At 38.3% G+C, this 26,621-nt stretch overlaps 1 protein-coding gene across 9 annotated transcripts in view; it reads left to right on the forward strand.

The window, feature by feature from the left end:
- COBL (cordon-bleu WH2 repeat protein) overlaps positions 1-26,621 on the forward strand; it is a 211,039-nt gene that overhangs the window by 147,834 nt on the left and 36,584 nt on the right. For 8 of the 9 annotated variants that reach the window (XM_055704951.1, XM_055704949.1, XM_055704950.1 and 5 more), the window contains 2 exons: positions 11,120-11,258; positions 14,183-14,353. In XM_055704951.1, the coding sequence (XP_055560926.1) occupies positions 11,120-11,258; positions 14,183-14,353 (310 nt within the window). The remainder of the gene's footprint in view (positions 1-11,119; positions 11,259-14,182; positions 14,354-26,621) is intronic. The other variant, XM_055704955.1, reaches the window with a different exon arrangement.

Raw genomic sequence — 26,621 nt, forward strand, 5'->3', positions numbered from 1 at the left:
GTGTTCTTGTCTTTTGCAATAATCCAGTTAGTTCTGGCTGTGAGTTCGTGGATCACCTGCCAACTGTTTCTAAACAGACTATACTACCTGCCTTGGGAATAATACCACAACTTACTATCTGGTGAGATCATGATGGTATCATTTGACCTCCACATGTGGTCTCTGTCAAGCACTTCACTGAAAACTGGCAAGACATCAGGGCTGGAACATACTGTTCTACGCAGCCCTGAATTTTGGCAGGGTTGCAACATTTGGCAGGGTTGCAGCATGGCGGCCAGTCACAAGTGGTGTACCCCAGGGCTCGGTACTGGGGCCAGTCCTTTTTAATATCTTTATCAATGATCTGGATGAGGGGATTGAGTGCACCCTCAGTAAGTTTGCAGAGAACACCAGGTTGGGCTGGAGTGTTGATCTGCTTGAGGGTAGGAAGGCTCTGCAGAGGGGTCTGGACAGGCTGGATTGATGGGCCAAGGCCAGCTGTATGATGCTCAGCAAGAAGTGCCGGGTCCTGCACTTGGGTCACAACAACCCCACGCAACGCTACAGGCTTGGGGAAGAGTGGCTGGAAAGCTGCCTGGAGGAAAAGGATCTGGAGGTGGGGGCTGGCCAAGGAGACCGACAGCACCCTGGCTTGTGTCAGAAACAGCGTGGCCAACAGGACTAGGGAAGTGATTTTCCCCCTGTAATTGGCACTGGTGAGGCTACACCTTCAATACTGCTTTCAGTTTTCCGCATTATAAGAAAGACACTGAGGTGCTGGAGTGTGTTCAGAGAAGAGCAACAAAGCTGGTGAAAGGTTTAGAGCACAAGTTCTATGAGGAGCAGCTGAGGGAATGGGGATTGTTTAGCTTGAAGAGAAGCTTCGGGGGAGACCTTATCACTGTCTACTACTACCTGAAAGGAAGTTGCAGACAGGTGGGTGTTGGTCTCTTTTCCAGGTAACAAGCAATAGAACGAGAGGAAATGGCTTCAAGTTGCACCAGGGGAGGTTTAGATTGGGTATTAGAAAAAAAAATCTTCACCAAAATGGTTGTCAAGCACTGGAACAGGCTACCCAGAGAAGTGGTTGAGACACCATCCCTGGATGGATTTAAAAGACTTGTAGATGTGGCTTTTAGCGACATGGTTTAATGATGGGCTTGGAAGTGCTAGGTTGACAGTTGGACTCGATGATCTTAAAGGACTTTTCCAACCTAAGTAATTCTATGAATCTGTGATTTAGTAAGTAAACTTCATATGGCTTGCCAGGTCACAGACAAATAGGACAGGCTCATGTCATTGTAAGCTTTAACTCTCATTAAGGAGAAAGTATGTGTCAGGTAATTATTAGGCTTTGTTGGGCAAGGTATTTAGGGGAAGTTAATAAGACAAAGATCATTTTAGGCAGTGAGGCGTCTGAAGAACTGACATTCAGTAAGCAATGAAAAATGACCCTAACACCATGCTTTAATTAGAAACAGGCTTTGTGTTGCTTTTCAGATTTTGCTTGTAACTCTACCTTTCTTAGATCCTAAACGGAAAATGTAAAAAATTATTTAATAGAAAAACTAAGTAAATATGTGCTGTGTGAATCAGGTTTAATTTAATGGCTTAATAGTATTGCATTCTGGCCAGTGTTTAGCCAAATAAGAAAGCAAGGAAAAACATCAGAAGTATAATCTAGTAAAAACTGTTCTCTGATACTTGAAGCTATTTCTTGAGTTACATTCACAGTCATCTCCCAAAAGTAATAGAATTGAGGAGAGGGGAATGCAAATCCAGTTCCTCTGATTGCATATGACTTCAGTTTTTCACCTGTTTAGAGAATGGATGGTGCAGGTTACTGGGAGAAATAGGCACCTCATTTTGTTCACAGTGTGCTCATTCAGAATATCATAGCTCAACAGACAACCCTTGAGCCCTGCTTAGCTCTACATTGCTGACACTGCCAGCTGTGCATAGCAAGCAGAGTGCCAGGGTGGCTCTCCCTAACAAGTCTTCACAGCAGAGTATGTTTGTAATTTTGGATGATAAAAGTCTTATACTTGGGGAGAGGGGTGGGACGGGTGGCTTGACGTAGAGCCATGTTAAATTATAGTCCCTAATCCTGCATGTCATTGACACTGTGGTACCACTTTGCTATTCCCCCCCTCTTCTTGGCTTCTGAAGATTGTGGAAGTGGGGGCTTCTGGCTGCCCTTCATAATTGCTGGAAGGAACTAGACTTGACTGGAAATTTGCAGGGGGCAGTGGAATGGGACGCCATGGACTAGATGATTTTTAGAGGTCCGTTCTAACCCAAACCATTCTATCATTCTATGAAATGGGAAACTATCACTTGACTTACTGCCCAAAGCAGCTTTCCCAGACATTCTATGTGCCTGCAGATGGGAAGGGCTGATACAAGGGGGGGCAAACACTGGAAGTGTATGGTATGTTTTTCTCTAAATTGAGAAGACTTCTAGGGTGATTGTCTAGGACTTAGCACTAAGCATTAGGAATTCAACTTGAGTATCTTTACAGAAGAAAATGTTAAGTGTAGAGGAAAACATAAGCTCCTGGGAGGTATGTCACCTATGGTTCTCCTTGTTCCTGGTCAAATGCTTGTGTGATTGCCTGGCACTTTCTAGGCCTACCAGATTTTAGGCTACAGTCCATGCTTTTGGCAGAAAATGGGACAAAGATGCAAAATAAATTTTGCAGATCTTCAGTTGGCTCATAACATCTCTCAGATTTTTAAGGACAGACAAGCAGACCAACAAATCAACCAGCCTGTAATCCTGGATGGGAGACTGAGGAAGAAAAGGTGATGTGTAAATCCTTAGGCCAGTGCCTTTCCCAGAGGCAGTGATTCAGGGAGAGAACACTGATCATGCCAAACTCATTGACAAAGTTGTCAGAAGAAATCCGAGCTGCAGTCCTACTATGTATTTTAAACTACTGCTAATGTTCATTTGTTCTGTTCATTGTATTTCTCTAACCAAAAAGATAAGCACAAATATGAATTGAAAATGTGAAGGTCATTTTTGCCTTTTTTATTTAACTTCTCTAGAGGAGAAATTAATCTTAGCAGTGTCTGAGGAGGTTTTGTTGTTTCCCCCCCCCCCCCCCCAAATGAAGACATAAATGAGGAGGATTACATTGTATTCACAGAAACAGAGGAAGTTCAATTCTTTGCCAAAGCAAACATCCGCAGACTTGTGTAGTCTACATGTTTCAATGCATGTGAAAATATTTGGTGTTGCAGAGTGACTTCCTTGAGTGGAAATAATATTGCAGCTAGTAATGAGATTTTGCAAAAGAAGGAAATCACAGCTATCTTAGTAATTTAACATCTCAAATTTGTTTATGGATAGTTTCCTGTCTGACACATTTAACTGAACAAGTTAAAGTGTTTAAAGAAGATTAGAGTGACATTAATTTTTAACTGCCCTTGACCATGACATTTCAGAAAGGGTGTGTTCAACAAAAACAGATGGAAAAATGAGCTTGCCCCTTCACCTTGTAGTGGCTTTCTTGTGTCAACTGATTTAGCTTTCTGTCGACAATCAGCTGAGTATTCAAGGACATCCTTGGCTTTCGTCTTCTTCATTTTATGAATAAAATAGGACAAGAGCATTGCAATTTCTGTAAAATCCACCAATGCTAAGCTTTTTGTCTGTTATTAAGATGGAGATGTTTTTGCAGTCACAGCTTGTATTTTGATAATGAATACTAAGTTTCATTACCAAACCCTGTTTAATACCAGAATTACCTCATGAGAAAAAATCAATTTGAAATTAAGCAGCATAGAAGTAGGCAAAATGATACAGTATTTTGTGGCCTCTGATTAAAATATTAATGGTAAGGGTATTTTCAGAACAGCAGTGTTGTTTGTACTGTAGTTACAAGCCAGACGTGCCACTTAACACAGCACCTGAACGCTCCCAGCAGCAAAGCAGCTCAGAAGCTGGGGCCATGAGTATGGTTGCGGTGCAGCCATCACATGGGCCAAAGACAGTACAAGGAAGCATGGTGCAGAGCTTCGAAGTCAGGAGGAAGCACTCTGGTACAGAGCAGTGTTGTGTCAGGACACAAGCATGGTTGTCCTGCTTAGGGTTAGTTGATGTTACATTGTGGACTTGAACTCATGTTGGCAGTAGCTTGGGAATCTCACACCTGAACTTGTTCCATGTGAGAGGAGTGTATCCAGAGTGACACAAGATGTTGGGTCCAGTCAGTCCAAATGTCAGTCTTTCTATCACAGCACACCTATTCGTATGGCTATGTAAAAATCTACCTTTAAGTTTCTTATTATTCATTTTATTGTCAGGTTTCCGAGATCCAACACTGAGAAATAAAGATGTACAGAACTAAAAGACAGATCCAGAGAAATTGCTTGCTAGTTTCTAAAGTGTAGTTATTTCTCTGCATTTTATCGAAGTGACAAGTTTTTGAAATAATGTCCTTTAAAACTGTTTTCCCGGATTTTTTAGTATCGATATATGTTGTTTTTGCAATATGTTGATGCATTGCATGGAATCCTAGTAAGCATTTTAAATAACCCACACAGATGCATTCTGCAATATAAGGATGCACGTTTGGGAAACATCAGACTGCTGTCTTTGAATGCTGTTTGTAACGTACTTGTGGATTAAACGTACAGTTATTAATCAAATGAAATGGAATGCTGCCCAATAAAGAAACAAGGTAGAGAGGTTCAGTGCTGAATAGACACTTTAATACAATGTAACTTAGTGGTCAGCCTCAAGAATTGATCATAAGCCCGGTTTCTTTGAGAACTCCCTGAATTTTCCTTTCTTGGTGTATGCTAGTGAAAAGCCTAGTAATGTATGACCTGTCCAGGGAATATTAGACATATAAGTAAATATTGTTTAAGACACATTAATGTTCAGTTGGGACTTCTTGTGGTTTCTAGTGCTAGGCATTGTGAAACATCTGTTGCCCTGTGAAAATGCAGAATCAGCTGGATAGAATAGCTTTTATATCATCAAGTTTGGTGGGCAGATTTATGTCTCCATTCTGCAGCTGACAGATTTATCTCTCTGATTTTCCTAGAACAGCTCCTTTTGGATCAAAATATTTTATTCTCAGCTGCTTTAAGTTATGTACAAAATTGTGGCAAAATATTTTTTTAAACTCTGAAACCATAGATCGATTTTACCAACCTACCACTTGTCTATCACACAATACTGTAAAGGTTCGGTGCAGTTATGGTTATATCAGTAGTTTAAAACTGATTAATAAAACCTGTATCTTTTCTTTTTACTTCTAGAGCTTCTTGTAAAATGGCTCTTAATTGTGTGAAGATGTCTTTAAAATTCTTTGTGCAAGGAGAAGGGTTGGGATGCTCCCAATCATAGTTTGGGGGGCTGCTGTTGTTGGTTCAGTTACAAGTTAGGTCTAAATTTTTCTGTGGGTCATATTTAAACACTCTTGTAATTTGATAGGCATTCTGACTCCACACAATACCATCACCAGCAGGTGTATCAGAATCTGGCTTGCTTAAGTCAGAGTGTGTGTCTAGTCAGTGTTGGATGATGGAAACCAGTTTGCAGTCAGGGCATGCCAGTGATTGAATCCATGTGTTCTTTTTCCAGTACTTTTTATTTCCTTCTAAAAATAATTTCTACCATCACTCAGTTTCCCTGAACTTGTATACAAATTAGACAGAACTGGTTCTATAAAACAATAAAAGATCCTGACATGTAATGTTGCGTAAAAAAGGAGGAAGTAGTAAGAAAATCTATGAGCCTTTATCCCACAGTTTATATCATATGCTATACATTTTTATATTTGTATATGCTAACCCATCATGGAACATCCATTAAAACCAATCCTTATTCCAGACACAAACCTATTGCTGCTAAAATGTGTGTATCACCTGTATCTATGATGTTTGAGGAGGAAGAAAATTGCTTTAAGGGAGATTCTGTTAAATAGTGAACCTGGAAAATTAATAGATTTTCAAGTTTCCATTTTTTCTTTTCTGTGGCAAAATGATAGCTGTGAGAGTAAAAGGAAGAATGTGTTGCCATACAACAAATGTTTCCTGTAAAGTTTATGAAGATATTGGGAAGACTGGTTTGAATGTTGATACACCATCTATGCACTTTTGTAACATCTCAATCACGTAGTGACTGCATCCACTGAGGGGTTTTCTGTTAAGGCACAGTTAGAACTGATTAGATCTGTCTGTCAGTCATTCAGGCTTTCTCCAGTAAGTGTTGGCACCAGCTCCAACACAAATACCTGCAGAGGCTCAGGGAAAACCTGTTCCAGCTAACTCAAGAAGGTGCTGTTTGCTTTGTGCAAGTCCAAGAAGGTCTTTTCATGGCAATTTCTAAGTTGTTGTTTCTTACTTGTATTCTTAGCTGTGCTTCTCAGCTGAGATCAGCTTTTTTCCAAGATCTTTCTCAGTCCTGCAGAAAGTACTTGTGCCTTGTATGTCCATTCTTCTCCCCAGACATCAGTCCTGGAAGAAGGAAGAAAACATGGCTCATTCTGCTATTCTCTGTGTCCTGATACAGTAGTCCTTGGAGAGTATCAAGCCCCCCTCAGCTATTCGATAAATGGTCAAAACGTGTTGCTTGAAAAGCAGTAGTTCCCAGAGGGCACCAACTGGCCTTCAATGTCTAGTTTAGAAGTTACATGGTATTTTTCCCTCACGTCTACAAAAATCCAGCTTCTAGTGTTAGCTTAAGGATTTTTGCCTGTCTGTATCACTATTTTGGAACACTTTGGTAGTTGTCAAGTTCTTTACTAGTCAAGATATAACTGCAGTAATTACAACATTACGATACCTTGTTATTTAACAAGGGTGTACTATGTGCACTTTCCAAGACTGCATTAAATGCGGTCCCTTTTTCTCTACCTTTTACAGCAGGAGTGTGTGGGTTGTCCTTAATAGAACAGACTTGGGAATGTGTCGCACTCTGAGTATGCTATTGGAGAGAACAGAGTGAGATTTCTTTCTTGGTCAAAGTAGGGATTCGAGACAACTGATATATATTTAGTCGGTGTCATCAAGTGGGTTGCGAGTGTTAGTAGATACTGGAGGGACAGAGGACCACAAATTAATGATACAGTTCCTGGCTTACCAAAGGAGGCTCAGTTTTGGAGCAGTAAAACTGCAGTAAATAAGGCCCAGTTTGACCTGTGAATAAAAGAAAGGTGGCGTTTGCTAGATGAATTGGCAAGTACAAACAAAGATAACACGGCTGTTAGAAAGGGTTGATAAATACAAAACCAGTGTCTGACCTGTAAGCAGAGGACAGGCAAAGCAAAGGAGTGGAGCTCACATTGGAAATTTATCTGAATTTATTTGTCTTTGAATGCTTGATGAATTTTTGGTGGTGGTGGCTTTTGTTTCCTTGGACCCCCGTTAATATTTTTCATCAATTCATACTTGGTGCAACCTAACCCAAAGAAAATACAGGATTCCTATGCATGAGGAAACTAACTCACTTTACACATCCATTCTTACAGTATCCACATACCTTTGGAAAGTAAGGTGACTGTGTCAGATGCTACTGACTGAAAATTTCAAGCACTAGCCTTGTAGGATTCTTTCCACACAATTTTGACACACAACCTCCCCATGACATTGTTGTTATGCTCTAAATATATTGTGCAATCTTCTCTGAAGCCTTCGAATTTTAATAAAGGTGTTGAGGTTTCATAGATGGAAAACACATTCAGCACATACCTCAGATATTTAGTCTGCAATATTGGTAGTATTTTTCAAATGTCATGTGAGCCATGACATGCATTTAATGGGGAAAATGTTTTTTGCATCATGTGTGGTCTTATCAATATCAGAACAGAAGTGACACTGTTTGTCAGACTTAGGCCCTTTTGGCCCACTTTATTAATCTTAAGCTTAGCTGTTTGTGTTAATTATAGTCAGGAAACACTTATTAACATCTTTAAAAATTACATATTGTGTAACAGAAGCTGTCCTAATAATTTCTTCTAGTTAAAAATGCTGCATAGGAGAAGCACAAGTGCTAAGACTAGGAAATACTCTCTTATGCTCAGAGTGTGGCTCATGTAAGAAAGGTTGGATGGAAAATTACTTCAGATGGTATCGTTAAGGCTCAATTTCTTTATAGAAGAAGCAGGCAGTCATAAGAAATTATTTTCAAATTCTATTGTTTTGGTATATACAATTGCAAGAAAGAACCAGAATGTTCTGGTTTTTCCATTTATGTTTAGCCTCATAGATTTACCAAAATCAGCATTAAAGAAGTATTTTTAACGATTTTTATGACCTGTTCGTGGACTAGACACTTCTTATATACATTGTAGTGTGGCTAGCTTTAAACAAGCTTTTCATCCTCTTTATGGTGTTTGTGAAGTATACGGCACTTAGCTGACAGAATAATAAAAGCATTCTTCTGCGTGTATTTGACCAAGCTTGAATTATTGCATTGTGCAAGAGCTATTTTCTAGCCTTTTCTTCAGGTGTAGCAGCGTGTTCATCCATATATCTATCTAATATTCCTCAGAAAATTCAGCTGAATAACAATTCATAGAGCTGAAAAAGATCGGCCGTCATCTAAGGACTCTTTCTTCTTAGTAAAGCAGTAATGTAGATTTTTTTTTTCCTTTCATTGAAGAATTTGGCTATACCAAACTAACATCCTTCAGTCATGTGGTACCTGGGGAAGGGTGATTAGATTTCCTTACTTTCTGTCTTTATTCACAAGATTTCCTAGACTTGGAAAATCACTTTTAAATCACCAGTCCACCCATTTTTTGTCCTCAAGTAAAATGACCTTTAAGGCTGAAGAGACAGGAGTGAATGTGGAAGCTGCAAAATGCCATTAAACAACCACAAAAGTCATGGTTGTGCTTGTGAAGTGTTGGCAAAGTTCAGATGCTGTCTTGTCTCTCAAATGATTCAAGTTCTCTGTGGCTACTGAACTTTGGAATCTTTGTAGCTGGATCAATACCAGTCCCCACTTGGATATTATTTTTTTTTTTGTAAGGTGTATCCAGAAGAATCAAGATGCAGTACTGAATGGTTAGATGTGTTCAGTTATTTAAAATGCAGCTCAGAAGAATGTAGGTTTTTTTCCAACTGCCTAACTGCCAGTTGCCCCAAATAGACATGGAGAAGAATGCAGCACTGGGTAGCTGTCCTCCGTGTAATTCCTCCTATGCAAAACAAAGCCTGATGGGTCTGTTCCACTCAACAGTTTCCCATGTTCAGCTCAGTATCAGACATTCTGGTTCTGTAATAACTGGGAGTTGGGCATATAACTCCCAACTTCAACATATAACTTCAACTTCAGTCAATTGCCCTCTGTTCCTAACCACTGGCAGGCAGTTTCTTCGTCAGGAGAGGTGACCCATCCTGATATGGAGCAACACCATAACTTGAGGCAAAATTTTTTCAGAAGAGCTCTAAAATTTTGCTGTATCCATTCCTCAACATTGGGCCTGGTGCTGTTCTCTGGGTATAAATAATTTTTTAAAATCCCGTGAAGCTTGGTGACCAAAACTGAAGTCTGCAAAATCACTGATTATTATTATTATTATTATTATTATTATTGCACATTTACTGTGCTTAACTTTATCTAGATTGGCCTCACTGGCTTTAGTCATGCACTGTATCCAGCGGACATTCAGTGTAAAATGCAGAAATAGTCCATGGTAGTAGGAAGTAAGGCGAGGATACCTCTCTTTCCTACCTTCCATCCCCTCCACATTTTAGAATTGTTTGCTATGAAACTGCAGCTCATCCTTGTTAATGTGCTCTATGTCCAGTGCAGTTGCTACGGAGTTTCTCCATATGCAGGATGCAGGCTCACCAAGGAGGGGTGGAGAGTGTCCAGTTGTCATGTGACACAGTGGTTAAAGCATTATTCTGAAAGATGGGACCTAAGCATTTGTGTTTATAACCTAAGACCTTCCTGAGTGCTTTAAAAAAGGAAGGCTAAATGAGGGAGGCTCTATTCATGTCCTGTTCTCAGAGTTTTCACTCAACATAGGAAAGGATGCAGATAGATGACTGCCTTTCCTCTGAACTCTGATGATGGCTTTGAGCAGTATGAAGCTACTGTTTGTTCAGTGAACTCTCCCACAACAAATGTATTTTAAGGCTTCATTAATACTCTGGATTAAAGGAAAGACTATTATTATTATTTAGGCTTTTGAAATACTAGAAAACCACTAGACGGTTCTGTATATTAGATATCTTCAGCTATGGGGAGTATCAGGACAGGCAGAGCAGAGAAGTCATGCAAGCGGAGACTGACGAATGCCAACAACACACCATGTGCGGGCGGCTCCCATTACCCTCTGCCTCAGCTAAGCCTGGTTCTGTCTAGTGTTGTCAGGACTTTTCAAATACAAAAATTCAACAGATTTTCCTACATGTTTCTGTTTTTATTATTATTAGTATTAGTATTATTTTTCCAGAAAAGGCTGAGTTCCAACAAGCTACAGAAAAAGTTATGCAACTCAGTGAAACCCACGTCAGTTGTAATAATTTTTTTCATATTTTTAAAAGCAGTGTAAACGGTAATGAAGTCTTGGCTTCCCAGCCAGCATGTTACAAGTATTGGAAGCCGAGGCGTTACAGGAGTTTGTCTCTGAAGTTCAGTAGACAGAGTACAGTATGATCTCATATCATCACGCAAACAAACTTTCAATTCTTACTAGGCTCTCTGAAGTCCTCAAACAAGAATTTGAGAGGAAAATGAAAGAAGTGAGAGTTTACTCCCTACATGTACCGATTGGAGTATTTAACCATAATTAAAGATCTGAAAAAAACAATGGAAAAACAAGATCATGCTGTGGCTCAAACGTAACAGCACATGTAGCGTCATACTGTGTGTTGCCAAGTGTTGGGCTCTCTAGTTCTCTTTTACCAAAAACATCAAATGTCTACCAAACTGATATTTCCGCTGTGATGTTCATCTGCAGTTCTTGTCCCTTTCCTTCTTTGAGTGCAATGTTATTATACTTCTCCTGATCTGTCTTTTTAATCTCCTGTTGTCACTATAAATGCTCATTATAAATATACTATGCTGAGAAATTAGGTCATATAACAAATACATTTCTTTGTTGTTACTGATAATTTACATCAACAAAAATTATGCTTTACTGTGCCTGTTTTTCAACTTTGCCAGATTTCACAAGGAACATCCCTAAACGATTTACAGAGAAAGAAGAGGCGTGCCCCTCTTCCACCAACTGCATCTGCACCACCCACTCCTGCCATGCCAAACAGGACAGAAGAGAGGGAAGACAAGAGGAAGAGCACAATGGGTGAGAGGTGTTCTTTTCTTCTGTATAATCCTATGCATCTGCTTTCAATACTCAGTGTTCAAAGTTTCCTTGATTCTGTTATGCTGCGAATTCAGAAACATCTGTAACCTGGGGAAAAAAACACATTGCTCTGCAGAATGAAAGTCTGGAAACAAGTGCTTGTGGATTACGTCTTTTTTTTTTTAAAAAAAATTAAGCTACCATTCAGAGTACCATAGAGGAGTAAAAGGTACATAACGCTCATCAGATGATTTGAATGTTGGATATAAGCTGGATATCCACAGCCCTGTGCCTATTCTGCATCTTTAAGGTCACGGTGGTTTTGCTAGTAAATGGAAATACAGAAGTAGTAAATGGAAATGCTACTAGATGGAGGTAGGCCAGACAATACTGAATGCATCTGAAGCCATGGGGTTCTACTAGAACTGAAGTACAGTCAGGCTGGTTCAATATCTTCTCATGTTCCTAAAGCCTGAAGACATTTTCTTTTCCTGTAGTCCTCCAACAGTTTGATATGAACTGACCATATTCAATGAAGTTTTTCTTCTTAATTTAGTTTTTAATTTTATTATAAATCAATTTCTGCTGAGCCTTTAGTTAATCAGTAGCAGAAAAGAACTGGTACTCTCAAAGGAATGCCATTACATATATGGAGACAACAAAAGAAACTTCAGCTGTATGTGACACCACATTTATTCTTATACAGGAAGAGTGGAAAACGTTCTCCCAGACCTGTGTTTTTATCTGACTCCTGGCTTATTCAGATCAGTGGGATCTGTGCCCGAGTGAGGACCCCAAAATTATGCTTTTAGCAAACAAAGTGATTTTATGATGGGTGAAGATATGAGATAATAACCCCACATATTTTGAACTCATTTTTCAGTACATTAAGAGAATAATTCTTCAAGTGCCATAATGCACTCAGTGCACTTCAGTCCGTGCCTTTGACCTCATGTTTCATAAAGTGCCTAAGACATACAGATATGACATCCTGTCATACATAATTGCTTACATTACAAATGCCTCACAGTTTAGAAAGAAACCTCTTGGCTTTGGTCCAACATTTATTTTCAGTAAATGCTTCACATTTAATGCATCAGCATTTATGTAGCAGCAGGAGTCCATTATCTTGTGACATGTTCAACTCCATTGACATCTCTTATTTAAAACCTCTAACAGTAACGTTTTCGCTGTGCCATATAACACAGGAGTTTTCAGCAAATTGGCTTACCTTTAACCATTTCAGATGTCACAGTCTGTCACTCCTCATGATTTGCCCTATTGCTGGTCACTTATTGATGACATTTGGTGCTTTAACTTTTTGTAAGTATTTGTTTTATTTTGTATCGGTGCTCAAAATGTTACAGATGAAATAAAGCAGAGCAGAGCAGAGCCATTTCTAGTCTTTTCAGTAGTGTGTACGTGAGTGCTTGCTGGCCAGACTGCCCATGTAGGATTCTGTAGTATCATTTACTTTAATGGAGCCTTATTATTTTATACCGACAAAGAACTTGTCGCACAGTAGCCTTGTCTTCAGTGCTTTTCATTTTCTGCTACCTGCTTGAATCATGCGTTCATTAACACAAATGTTACAGCAAGGGAAGGTTGGTAAAACAGCCTCTCTTTGGGGCCCTTGCAAGAAAACAATGAGAAAGCACAGATGGCTCTGAAAGCAAGAGAGAAAAGCTGTGAAAAAAGCAAGACTGTAGTGAGGGGAAAAACGTGCTGCAAGAAATAGGCAGCCACATGATGGAAAAAGGATTAAAGCTCCCATGCTAGCCACATGACTCACAGCAGAAGATCCTATCAGAAATATTCTCAGAGTAGCAAATTCACTTCAGTATTCAATACTGAATCACTTAATGTGACCCCAAAGTATTGTGCCCAGTTTTCTCAAAGCAGTAAAAAGGGGTCTGCACGTTTGCCAGCATTAAATTGTCTTGAATCTCTGGAAGCTAGTGACTCCTAAATAGAAAATCGTAATAGTTTACACTTTTTTCCTCCCTCTTGGCACCACTTCCCTTCTCAGCAGCACCAAAGCATGACCCTGAGTGTGGGAATGATCAGAAGTGGATCAGACTAGAGGTCCATCTCTGCCAGCATCTGTCTTCAGCAATGACCACAGGAGATGCTGAAGGTAGGGTATGAGAGCAGAACAGGCAGGTAGTCACAGTTCCTCAATGAATTTTCAGCCTCTTAAGGACTTTCCAAACTGCAGTAGCTCTAGGTCTGTACACTTCAGACTGACATCAGCTTTTTAACATTGCAAATGCTTAATATAGTGCAAAGGTGCATGTATTTATTTAGTTATTGCACATAGTATTGATGTAAGCCCCCAGCCAAAGTTATGAGCATTTCTTTTGATAGCTTTAAACACTGTTTTGCAAAAACCAACTTAATCATCTGCTTTTCCACAATGTCCAAATAAGAAAGAAAACCTACTCAGAGAAAGAAAAGAAAAAACTGTCAAGATACCTACTTCAAAAATACTGACCTGAGGCATCTTCATCTTTCTATCAAAGAGTCAGGAAAACAGTCACATAAAGTATCCTAGAGGTCAAAAATTCAGGCAGTTGGGCGCTTAAGAAGATAACCCCCCCCCACATTTTTCACATTTTCTTACATAGCATTTTTCAATTAAATTTCTATTTTTCCTCCTTCCTTTTGTCTGCCAAAACTGGTGATTTTAACTGTTAGTAATGATGTACATGTATGTGCTGGGCTCTATTCTGGTCCCATTGCTGTTGGTTTAAGAGAGACGAAGCTTTTCCTTCTCCCTTAATTATTTGGGGGTAAATAAGAGCAGAATTGGATCCAGAGAGACTTCGGATGTAAGGGGAAATTAATGTGTGTTTCAAAAATAACAATAAACAAACCAATCATTATCTTGCAATGAAGTAACTAGTCAATTGATCCCCCTGTAGGTGATGGACGGCAGGTGCCACAAAAGCCTCCTAGAGGCACCGCTCGTGGTCCACCCCAGTTAGTGATACCCCCACCCCCACCTTACCCTCCTCCTGACAGAGACATTGTGGATCCAACAGTGTGTTACAGAGAAGCAGATGTTGCAACACCAACAGAGCTGGTACCTAAACGTATGTTTGAAAATACATGTATTTGCCTTTCCGCTCTTTTGATGGTTACTCTCAGGGTTAGCTTTTCCAGACTTTCTTCTCTGCTTTCTAGACATACATGTCTGTTTTTTCCCATTTTTCCAGCCTGTTGTCTTTTAAAATGTCCAATGCAGTGTAACTAATTAATATAAAGAAAAAAACCCCACTTGTTTGAAGACAGTTTTGCAGATAACACCTGGCCGTTGTGTGGAAGCATTTAAAAACAACCATTAAACCGTGTGACTTTGTGCAGCTGGAAGCAAATATCTGATTTAATTGTATTAATTCTCCATGTTTGGTTTTCTATACTAACATTTTTTCTGTCTCTCCAGAGACAGAGTTCCTTTGAGAGTCAGAGACAGAGTTCCTTTGAGAGTCAGTAGGTCTGTCAGTCTAGGTTGAAAACTACAGGGTCTGCCTTAGGAAAACTAAGCCATTTACAGGAGCTGTATACTGTTCAAAGGCCTTCCTGTCCTAATGGGTACATCTTCCTTGCCATCTCTGGATAGTCCTTTGTGTGCTCTTCCCCTTGGGGTGTAACAGTTATCAGACAAAGAAATAGGGCATTTTCCACATCCTTGTGCATTTGTGAAAAGCATGTTTTCATGCTACTTTTTCATGCTTACCCATCGACTGTCTTTAAGTCTTTGTATATAGTCCAAGCCTTTGATCGGTTATTGTGTTCCCCGTGGGCTTGCCCTGCACACCAATGTAGATCCCGTGAAACCAGCAAAGCTCTGCACGCTATGGCATCTCATGGACACGCTTCCTTTGAAAGTTAGGAGGGTGTCTCCTAACCATGGGATAGAGAAACGTCTCTATTAGCTGCTAATTTGACAAAATATCTTTTTCTGGGACATTTTCTTTACCAGAATTATTCTGCAGGTAGCAATTACTCTGATACCTCAATGTTGGTGTGTTTGCTGTTGGATGCCAGCTAAATCTAAAGCATTATTTTCAAAATCTGTGCTGAGGAAATACAGACTGACAAGTTTTACTGGGGGGAAGAGAAGGAAATAAAGGGGTTCATACTAACAGAAAACAGAATCTTAGTGAGGATTAACCCTAATTCATTTTTGCTGGCATATGCATCATATCATATCATACTTTAAATCTTTTTTTTCTTTTTTGCTAGATACCATCAGCTTGCATACAGTGTTTTCTTTAATAAAAATCTCTTGTGGCCTTCTTTGCATTAATATTTCTGTTTCATTTGAGTTTCTACCACTGTTATTTTGCAATGCTTTCCAGATCTACCTTGGTGATCAAGTACCCTTTAATCAATGCAGCTCTTGATTTTATCAGCCTGATCATTTGCTCTTAAATAAACAATATCCCAGCCAAAAGATTTTGATTAAGCTTGTACATGGAAACATAAAGTGACCTTTTGTTATCCTCAGTTTACTGAGAGCAAAAGAATAGTGTTTAGTGGGTACTAATTTTAAACTTAAAAGCATCAGTGTTGAAGAGGGACAAGTTTAGCTTTATAATTATGCTGTGTTCTACTTAGAGAAAGATAGATGTATAGATTTACACAACAGAAATGTGTATAGACATACCCATGAGAGAAAGCAGCACATACGACAGATGCTAATTATATTGACTAATGCCATTCTGAAAGGCGCTTAGATACCGTAGTGATTAGTGGTATAAGAACAGGGTTTTGCAATGATGTTTTTTATTGCCTGAGAATGCCTCCAGCAGTGCAAATAGGTCTTCGGCGGTAGATTCAAAGAAGGACAAAATTTTCAGTCTTCCTAAGTAACCTCAGTCAATGTGTTTTCTCATGGAACAAGGTGGGAAGGAGGATAAGCTACTGATGCTAGCTGTTGATGAAAGTCATGTTTGTTCTGAAATCACTCTCAAAACAGCTTTCTCTGATGAGGATTGTGGTCGTCTTTGCTGAGTGGATGACTGCTGGCAGCAGTTAAGTCTTTCACAAGATGAGATTCCCATTCAGAAATTAAAATATGGTGATCATATGGAGTTTAAATTCTTGTTCCTTACGATCCGCCACTGTCTGTGGGGCACTGTGTCTCACCCCTCATTCCTTCCCAGCAAACACACAGTTCTCCCATTGTGCTCTGGGAAACCCATGTTGAGGAATTTTCATTTCATAGAGGACAGTGGTAATCACTCTTCACGGAGTTTTCCAAACTTATGTGGAGTGTAAGTCATTCATGAATAGGGCCTTTAGTAAGATACTTGGGCTTTTCTGACTCTTAATGGTAAGAATCTCTTCCACAAACAAGAGTGCAATTGTTCCTCACAGTTTTTGCTCTTTAATCTTTTTATTCTCATTACATGACCTTTCCTCTTAACTTTTGGTCTGGTAGGCCTTTAGCTGCTTGTTGTGTGCATGTCTAAAATGATATGTTTATGGGATCCTTTCTCCTTCCTTATCTTACTAATCAGATTGTTCATGGCCTGTGATTCTAAGATTGACTGCACTTTGGGAATGCAGAAACGGAGATTGTCACCTCTGTTGCATGGTGTTTGATTATGTCACAAAACCTGTGAAGTTTCCAATAAATGAGCCAATAGTGAGCTCTGTGCTACTTACCTCAGGTAAAGAATGCATATACTGGGAGACCGCTGCACCTAGACGAGCAACTAAAACATGCTGCCTTGAAATGTTTTCTGCTAGTTCATTAGAATAAATGCAATATTCCTGTGAACCTCCATGATTAACCTTTTATTTGGCTTGTTATGCTATCATTAAGAAATGCAGTAAGAAATTAAAAGCTGTTTGAAAAAGAATAAACAATTCTTCTTCATATAGAGTGAGATCCTGAAATTCTTCACTCTGACTCTGGATAAAGTACTAGTGAACTCAGGGTTCACACTGTGGAAGGGCTCAACAACTGATGGATTTTTAAATTTTGGAAAGTGTTCTGTCATTAAAGAAGTTAAATCATGATTTGAATGTGTCTTTGTTTTTAACTATAGATCAAAAAAAATCAATCATTACCTAACCAGAAAGTTTGAAAGGGATGAAGAAGTGGGTATAAGCATTTCCCAGTTACTTTGTATGGATGACATGTATACTACTAGTTGATGGATAATACAAGGTTAATTTTAAGGAACAAGGAGAGCAGAAAGCAGCCTTGTCACTGTATCTAGTTTTTGTAGTTTTTCTTTGTATCATCGTTACATTAACAGGTGTTACCAGCCACTGGACAAAAGCTGTGACAGTTTTCACAAGGACTTTAGTCATATTTCTTAAGTCACCTTAGATATCTATCTAGACTTTCACAGTCATTAGCGATAATCTGTAAGGGTTGGATTTTGTTAATTTGAAGCAAAAATAGGTAGAGAAACTCACAGAAAGGAAATTACATGTTTTTACATGTGGTTCTAAATTAACTGAGAACTGCAGGCTGCTGAGTAGGGAATTTTGCTGGCCTGTCATAATGCACTGCCTCAGAAGGCATCTACCAAGTGACCCAGCCTTTTCTTTCTTAGAGATGGTCTTTAAAGTGAGAAAACCTGCAAGTGTGACTTAGGAGGCTTATACTGCCTCACTCCTTGTACTCATCCAGTCTGATGTGAGGCTAAAGAATGAAGTTGAATCACCAACAGCATCTGTCTTTACTTTCTGGAGAATGAAAATTCAGGTCAAGTAAAGCAGTATTCATAGACATGCTGAATATCTGTAGGTGTTGTGCTGTTGGGATTGAGTTAGTTGATACATGAACCCAGGTAGGTAGTCTCAGAGCATCTGTGGGATTCTGAATTTTAGTACACATGCCCACACACCTACACCTCCTTTCGGCTTCTGATTCTTTAACATTACTGAACATGCTAGCCATTCTGCTGTCTTACCTACACAATATTTTTAATTTTGTCCTTTTACTCTTTTCCCCCAACAGTTTACTGTTGTGCATCATTCCCTTCATACACCAAGCGCGTCTGACAGACCTTGCCTCTTCCTATGACCTTCATACCTCTGAACCTCCTGTTGCCTCTGCTACCCTGATTCTTCTGTTGCCTTCCTTCCTCCCCTGCTGGAAAAGAACCTTTTTTTCTGACTGAGATTTTGGCTTCCTTTCTTTTTGAACTTGCACATTTTCTTTTAATTACTATTGATTATTTTTGGCTGTGATTCATACTCATTTGTGAGATGTATGCTCCAGAACTGAATGCTGTGTTATAAAAATCTATATATCAGCCTCAGAAAGTTTATCCGTACATTTTTCTGTTCTTTTTGAAAAGTTTATCTTTATTTTGAGCGTGGTTTAATTTGATTTGGTGTTTCAAAGAGTTTTTTGGGGGGGTGTCTTTCAACACTATCTGAAGATTTAATGAAAACTTCTTAAAAACTTCCTTTTTCCCTGTTAGCCTAGGTATAACATTTTACATTCTCTAATACATTCTAGTCTTCCTTCATTGCATATATTTCGTTCCTTTGGAACTAAGCTGGAACTGGGCATGGCCTAGCCAAGTTGAAATACAAGATTCTTTCTATATCTTGGCTATCAGTCAGGCTGCTGAAGAAAAAAAGAAACAGAAAGGATCTGTTGGATCTATAAGGGGCCTAGAAGGAATACTGAGAACCGGTACAAAATGCACTGATTCATAAGGCTTTACTTCAGCTTTCATCCTGATGCTTAGTATGAGTAATTTTATCTTGATGCTAGAGACATCCTATGGAAATCAACGTGTGTGTTCTATTTCTGTAACAAAAGATGCAAACGCTGTTTGCTCGAGATAAATCTTGTTCTGCAAGTCTCCTTTTCACAGTTGGAATAGTCAGTGAGTTATAATTAAAATAGCAGCTGTAGAACTGTACTTACCAAAAACTTTTTCGCACTGAAGAAAGTTCTTCATGTGAACAGCCCATAAGACATGTATTTTTAATCATTCTTAACTACAAACACAGGTTTTATGAGTTGCAATGGTGCACACACCCAGAACTATTCTGAACTCACTGTTACTGTGATTTAGGTCATTTATGTTATTTAAATGAGTGAGTGCAATACATAACTAATTTAAATGATGAAAAATTATTGTTCTACCCTCAAGCAAATAATGTGTATCTTGAATCCTTTCCAGGTCCACAAAGTGGAGAATAAGAAAGAAAAGCATTCCTGCAGATAATGTGAAACATGACTGAAAAGGGTTTTGACAGTTTTTAATACAAATATGACATGTAGTTAATAAGTTTTAAGTAATGCTTCAATAAGTATACTTAATACCCTCAGGGTCTTCTAATAAAAGTGGAGTAGAACTGAACTGTCTGTGCTGCCATATACTTTGTAATAACTTCTTAAGACAGGACAATGGTTTAATTGTAAGTCTTCTCTTAAAAAACTAGTAGGTGTTCACAATGTGAAGATTAAGAACGTAATTTACCCATTCTCATTACTCTATTTACATCCTGTTTGTAACTCCATGGAGTTACATGCCATGTGCAGTTCAGACTAGTATAAAAATGGAATAATGAAGTGGCCGAACAAAGTTTTTTATATTGAGTACGATATAGAAGTACAGTGTATTGTTAAAGCAGTTCCTAGCATTGACACCAGTTTATCTTCCAGGAGGCTCGAGTTTCCAACAAAACTACATTTTTGCTGAAAAAATTTCCTTGCTTTGAAGGAATATAGCTGTGACTTCTCTCCATGTAGCTGACAAGTTTGCTCTGAAAAGCTGTCTCTCTTCAGATGGTCTGCTCAAACTCTTAAAAGCTCTAGATGAAAACTCAAGAAGTTCATTACTCATCCTTAAGTTTACTTTTTTTTCAATTAAAATGCAAGATTTGCCTCTAAAATATGTTTGTGGGAATTAACGTTTTCTGTGTAATTCCTGTGTAAAATATTTTAATGACTGGTTTATCCTAGCCAGCTCTGCCTTTCTGAATTTAAAAAAAAATGCCTTGCTTATGCTAGCTCGTATCCTTTTATTCTTACAACTTCATAAATGTCGGGTACGTAGACAGGATTAAACAAAACTTGAAAAAAAAGAAGAAAAATTGCTGCATCTTCACAAGAAGTCATCTTAATTATAAGAAATTCCACTATAATATTAGCATATTTAAAATCTCCCATTACTATACACAGTGTGGGAAATAACTTTCAGTGACAGTCATTGGATCCATGTTACCTGTTTCACAACTGTTAATTCATTAATATTGTGTGTGCAAGGAGGTAAATTGTTTAAGCAAAGTGTGATTATAGGAACGTGAACTCCCTGGAAGTTTGGTTTGTGAGCACCAGCTTAGTGCTGAGGTACAGATGGGGAAGCCCTGCTTGTACCAGGTGTTGACCCACGATTTCTAACATCACCTTAATTTGACTTCTGGAAGAGAATGAGAGTTTTCTTGTCATTTTCAATGAGAGAAAGACATGTCAGTTTAGGTCAATTTGATGGATTCTTAATTTAACAGTGATATGAAAGGATATTGGCTTGGTTTTACTCCTTGTATTTTAACTATGGAGACATCAGAAGTGTAATGAGAACAACATACAGAAATTGATAACAATTTGATTACTATACTAAAATGTTTTACCAAAATGCTCTTACCAGAGTTGTAAGAAACAAATTTAATATATTCAGGATTTATCTGCACTACCAGGCAGCATTGCTCAACTACTGTCCTTCATGGTAAGATGATCTGGGGCAAAAAACAAATAAACAAAAAAAAGCCCCAACACTGGACAATATTATTAAGCCCTTTCAGGAGGAAAAGTAAATGCATAGATAGCTTATAAATCAAAACAAATTCTAGTATTACGGCTCCGCTCTTAGGAAATAAGGACAGATGGATAATGTATGATTAAACCCATTCTGATACTTGAAGAATGTGCTCAACCCTTATGAAACCCAGTGAATTAGAAACAGATTAAGCTTCGAGGTGGACAGATTTTACTGAATGGCCATATATAAAACCTTTTTGTGGATACCGCCAGGGGGAGCCGATGTTGTCACATATATGCAATAGGTAGCAAGTAAGAGTAATGCTAAAGGTGAATTTTAAGCTAATAGCTGCCACACTTACACAAAGATTTTCAGTTCTTGAAGAATGCCATAAAATTAAACTGAGTTCATTGAGTTGTTTTTTTCAGCAACTAAAAATAAAAAACCAAAATTTTCTAGGTATTTTTTAAATCAGTTTCATTACAAATAGGAAGATGAAGATAAAATCATATTTGCAGGTGATGCCACTGTGATAGCATCTTACAGATATAAGCTCAAATTTTTAATCGAGGCATTCTTGCAGAGGGTGGTGGCATGCTGGGTTGGCTATTATATTGCATAGATATTAACGTGCATATTTATGGCAGCTGTGTCCAGGGTTTGGAAATCAGTGCATATGGCTGATGCATGTGCCTAAGAACAAGTGCATAGGAGCAGGTCAGGTTTAGTGCCAGTGTAGAAAGACACGTTCTGCTAGAAAAGTTTATCAGCTTGAGTTCTAAAAGTATGAACAGATTGTTTTAGCATCCATCCTCTTTCACAGACAAATGCTTTGTGACCAGCAATGCAGTCATTCAGGGACTAAAATCTAGGAAGTTAGAGACTCTCCAAACATTCTTAAATGTCTTTTCTGCACTTAATGCTTTCTTTTTTTTCCTTAGGATTGAAAACTTTGAGGACTGAAATGAATGTTGCCTTTCTCACTGAGCAGCTGGATTTTTTCTTTACTGGTGATAGGGCTGTAGAATACTAAACTTTGAACTCATTCCATTTTTATCTTTAGAAAACGTGCTGCTGGTCCAGAACTGAAACTTATTGTGGGCAGGTAAAAAAAGGAGAGAATATTCTAAATATATGAATGGAAAAAGGGAGTATTTCACTTCTTGTTCATTTTTAACTGAAACTATTTAAAGCTGTTCATGGCATCAAGTATGTTCAAATAAGTGCCAAGGGAAAGTGATTGACAGAGAAATTGTCCAGTCCAAATTGAGTGATGAATTGCAAAGGCCTGTGATGCATTTATTGATTAAACATACGGCCATGCAATCTATCATATGCCCATCATCTGTCCGTGTATTCTGCATTTGTAAACTCAGCTCTGTGGTCATGATTCTCATGCACTCATCATTGATGTTTACAGCCACTTTAAGCCCTCTTTATTGTTCATCCCAGTGTAAAAGTGCCTTTTCGTGTGAGTTGGGCCATGTGTGTGTATATAAGACAGCACTTCTGTCTTCTAAGTTGGCTTCCAGTCACTACCATGACTCTCAACATATATTTAGTACATGCAGTAGGCACCATTTAACTTTCCGTACTAAAATACATGTTATTTTAGAAGACAGAATAACTTATTCCATCCCTCGAAAATTACAGCCATTTTGTTTCCTAATGTCATTGCAAAGCTATGAACTCCCCCCTCAAGGACAGCGAGACAAACTTGCAGTCACTGTTTACACACTTCTTATTCAGGTTCTCTCATGTATAGTATGCAGATAAGCTTCGCTATAGCACCTGTATGGCTAGAGAAGTCCACTGTTAAAAATCAGAAGTTAACAGAATAAAAAGTGACATGATTAATTCTTCGTTTATCCGGAAGAGCTTACATGTAGTAAACCCTGCTGATTTTTGCTGAGGTGGAGGAGGAGGGTGATCTTATATTTTTCTGTGCAAGAATCAGCTGCTTTATTCCTTGTTTATTGCATATTCTTCTGTGATGCTTTGACTTCAAGTGGTGAATGACTGCTAAAAGGATCAAGTCCAGTAGCAAGAATGAAATACTTCAGATGATAACATATTAAATAGTTATCAGCTACTGAGGCCTTCATTAATGTGCCTTGAATGTTCCTTGAACATGAAAGATACTTTTTTTTCTTGTCCAGTTCTAATAAGAAAATTGTAAATTTGGGTCACCAGATCTGCTTCATTGTCTCATGCCTTGACAAAGGTCTGAAGGAGGAGACTCGGTCCTGGGTAAAGGTAACACCAGGTGGAAAGGGGATATTTTGTATTCCCTTACATGTGCACTCAACTGCCTGCCTGTGTTGGAAATAATACCTGTGATTTTGCAAATGCTGAGCAGCAAGTCAGTCCTAATGTAAGGGGAGCACAATTCCTTTGACTATAACAAAGTATTTTCTGGTTACATTAAGTATGGGACTGGACTCCAGTGAATGAAATACTCTTTCTAGCCTCATTTCCTGATAATTTATGTTTTTATTTCCTAGAGTGTGTAACAAACCTTAGCTACACATTTCCCATCCTGACTAAATCTAAAGACATTTCTCTTCTAATTCCCTTGAGCACAGCTCTGCAGTGCAAGTGGTCTGTGAACTGTGCATGTTTATTTTAAGAGAAACAAAATTCTCCATTTTCCTCCTCTTTATAAGAGCAGTTTATGTGAGCTGTATCTTTAATAACTGAGTAGTGCCTTAAACGTGCTCTGTTGTGCTTGAACAGTGGAATATGAAGAAATTGCAGCACCGTACAAATAGAGAGACTTACACTTTATTGGTTTAGTGGTGGACTTAGCAGTGCTAGGTTAATGGCTGGACTCGATGATCTTGAAGGTCTTTTCTAACCTAAACAATTCTATGACTCTGTGAGCCTGTGATCAGTAACAAGCTGGACTAAACATCTCTGTCCAGCCAAATACATGCGTGTGGTGTGGGTGTGAGTGTGTATGAGACCTTTAATTCTGGGTATGAGTTTGAAGTAATGCTTGATTTACACATTATGTATGGACCAAATCAAACTGGAAGGTTGGTGTTTGAATTGGCGTTGAAATTTGTAGTGCAAGATCCTACTGATTCAAATGCAGGCAATGCACATGGAGCTACAGAAAGCAAACTGTTGAAAATCTTTGTATTCTCTCTTCCAGGTAGGTGACAATACCCATACCAAAGTGCTGGTCCATCCTTAAAGATGCTCATACTCAGCTTTTCATATTACCACTTTTAAGTCAGTAAACACTTGACTAAAATGCCTGCCTGCTTTCTTCTAAGAAGTTGAGAATTCTGGCCATGCACATTCACTTCTGAGTTTTAGGGCCTGAGGGAGCAAAAGGCTGAGAGCAGAGACAGAGTCTCTTTTGTCAGCTCCTTTTGTGGATTCCATAATTGGTTCCTGGCCTGGATAAAACAATTACTTTCCAACCTACTGTACCATAAGCAGAGGTGGGGTGTAATGGAGGACAAAGACCTAAAACAAAAGAAGACTGAGGAAGTAACGAGAAAGAAGGACTATGACAGACTTTTTTTTTTCTTTTAACACTATTATAATTAGAAGGTGAAAGTAAAGTTGCTAAATATGTGGTAACCTCCCATGAATAGTGAAGGACTAGTAGGGGAATACCTAGTTAACTTGTTAGAGCAAACAGACAAAACTACTAATTCTTTCACTTCCGTCATCTAATGAAAATTATTATTGATCTCTGATTTTTAAAACACATGAGGTTAGCATTTTTCTTCTTTTCTCTCCCATGATTGTTTCCTCTATTTTTTCACTTGACAAGAAGCTTAAAACTGAAGGGGGAAATATTTTTTTCAATTCATAAAACCATGAACATTAATGGAGAAATATTTTCAACATTTTTTTCTCAAGTGAAAACATGCAACAGGTCTATTTATAAGGTGTGTCTAGGTGTAACAGTCAAGACTTGAAAGTCAAGAATTGTTACACTTCTTAAATTATAAAAATTAGAATTACAGAGACTGTAAGAAAAACTAATTGGCTTTAAGTTCAAAATAAAAACTTTATTTAACATTTACTGGTAAGAGACAGCATTTTAGAAGCTGAACAGATTCTTGTATTTGACTTGCTCTACAGAAAGCCTCAAGGTGGACTGTAGAGGGCTGTACAAGAGCCAGCCCGTATCACTTCTTGGCGTTGCTGGAAGCAGATAAAGTAGTACTTTGGGGACTGTTGCATGAATGCATTGGAATTAGGTTTTATTCTGAAACCGTTTTTGAGTGCTACCAGTTTCTCAGACACATTAACTCAATGCTCAGGAGTGATATGATGCTTTTTTACCAGGTAAAACTTATCCCACTTTCTGCCCCAAAAGAGGAAAGACATTTTTTTTTCAGAAGAAATAGTATTTTAATTAAACACAACGTATGCAAATAGTTTATTAACTACTATGATTTTAAAATACATTTTTTTACTTTTAAAAATCTTTTCTGTTTGCCTTCAGAAAATGAGAACGATTTGGTGATTAACCAACCAGTCAGTAAAAGAAACTTAGAGGTTGAAGTGTCCAAGTTTTCCAAATGAAAACATTTGGTAAAAAAAAAAAAAAAAGAAAAAAAAAAGAAAAAATTAAAAAAAAAAAGAAAAAAAAAGGCATGCATATACTGTAATTTGCTTGTTTGCTCCACTCCCTTGTGGACATGCCCAACTTCCTCTGTACCTGGCAGTTTTCCTGTTCTCTATTCATTCAGGCTAATCAATGGGATTCAGATGTTCCTCAAATAAAATCATTTGGCTTCAGCCTGCTCTTGCAAGAACACAGATTGAAGTAAAAAGGCTTTTCCTCAATTTTCGAGTACATGAAGTATATGCCACTGTTCATAATACGAGACTTCAGCAATGTATCAATGGCACTTTTTTACACAAAAAATCCTTGCACAGGGAACCTACTTGCATTTTTTTCGTGGAGTTGAGTTAGTGTCTGTGAGACAATTAGCAGACTGAAAACAATGAAGATCAAAGTCTTTAAATTTACATGCGTAATGTGAAGAGGAATAACAAACATACCACCAGCTTGATTCTGTGCTGATCTGATAGGGGCCACTCTAAGGTGAGAGGAGAGTTTTATAATCTTGTCCTGAAATGAGCAATCAGAAGAATGAAGATAATGTTTGAGCATTACTGTACAGATAGTACTGTATAAAGTGGAACAGTGGCCAGTCACACCTGCTAAAAAAATGCTGAACACGATCCTTGTGTAGTGTTTTTAGGAAAAAAAATTATCTGGTTCTTCATAGCTTAAAAGAGGAGGTGCTTTTTTTCTTTTTCTTTTCTTTTTAGTTAGGGATAAGTAGGGGAAAGAAAGAGGATAATAAAGGGATAATAATGGATAAAAGGGAAATAATAGATGGAGTAAAAAATCCCAGAAGTTTCAACTTCTTGCTTTTCGGAACCAAAATGGATGTTAGGATTTGGGAATTTTTCCTTTTTTTCTTCTTCTTTGTTTTCATCTTCTCCTTCCCCAGACCCCATCAACTAATTTATTAAGCATTTCTTTTGGACTTCTGAGTTAATGATTCAATTCTCTGGTATCTAAACCCCAGCGCACTTTGGGTTGAAGCTTTGTATTGTTCACAGCATCCTTCCC

The sequence above is a fragment of the Falco cherrug genome, chromosome 3, assembly GCF_023634085.1.
Source record: "Falco cherrug isolate bFalChe1 chromosome 3, bFalChe1.pri, whole genome shotgun sequence".
Taxonomy (NCBI): domain Eukaryota; kingdom Metazoa; phylum Chordata; class Aves; order Falconiformes; family Falconidae; genus Falco; species Falco cherrug.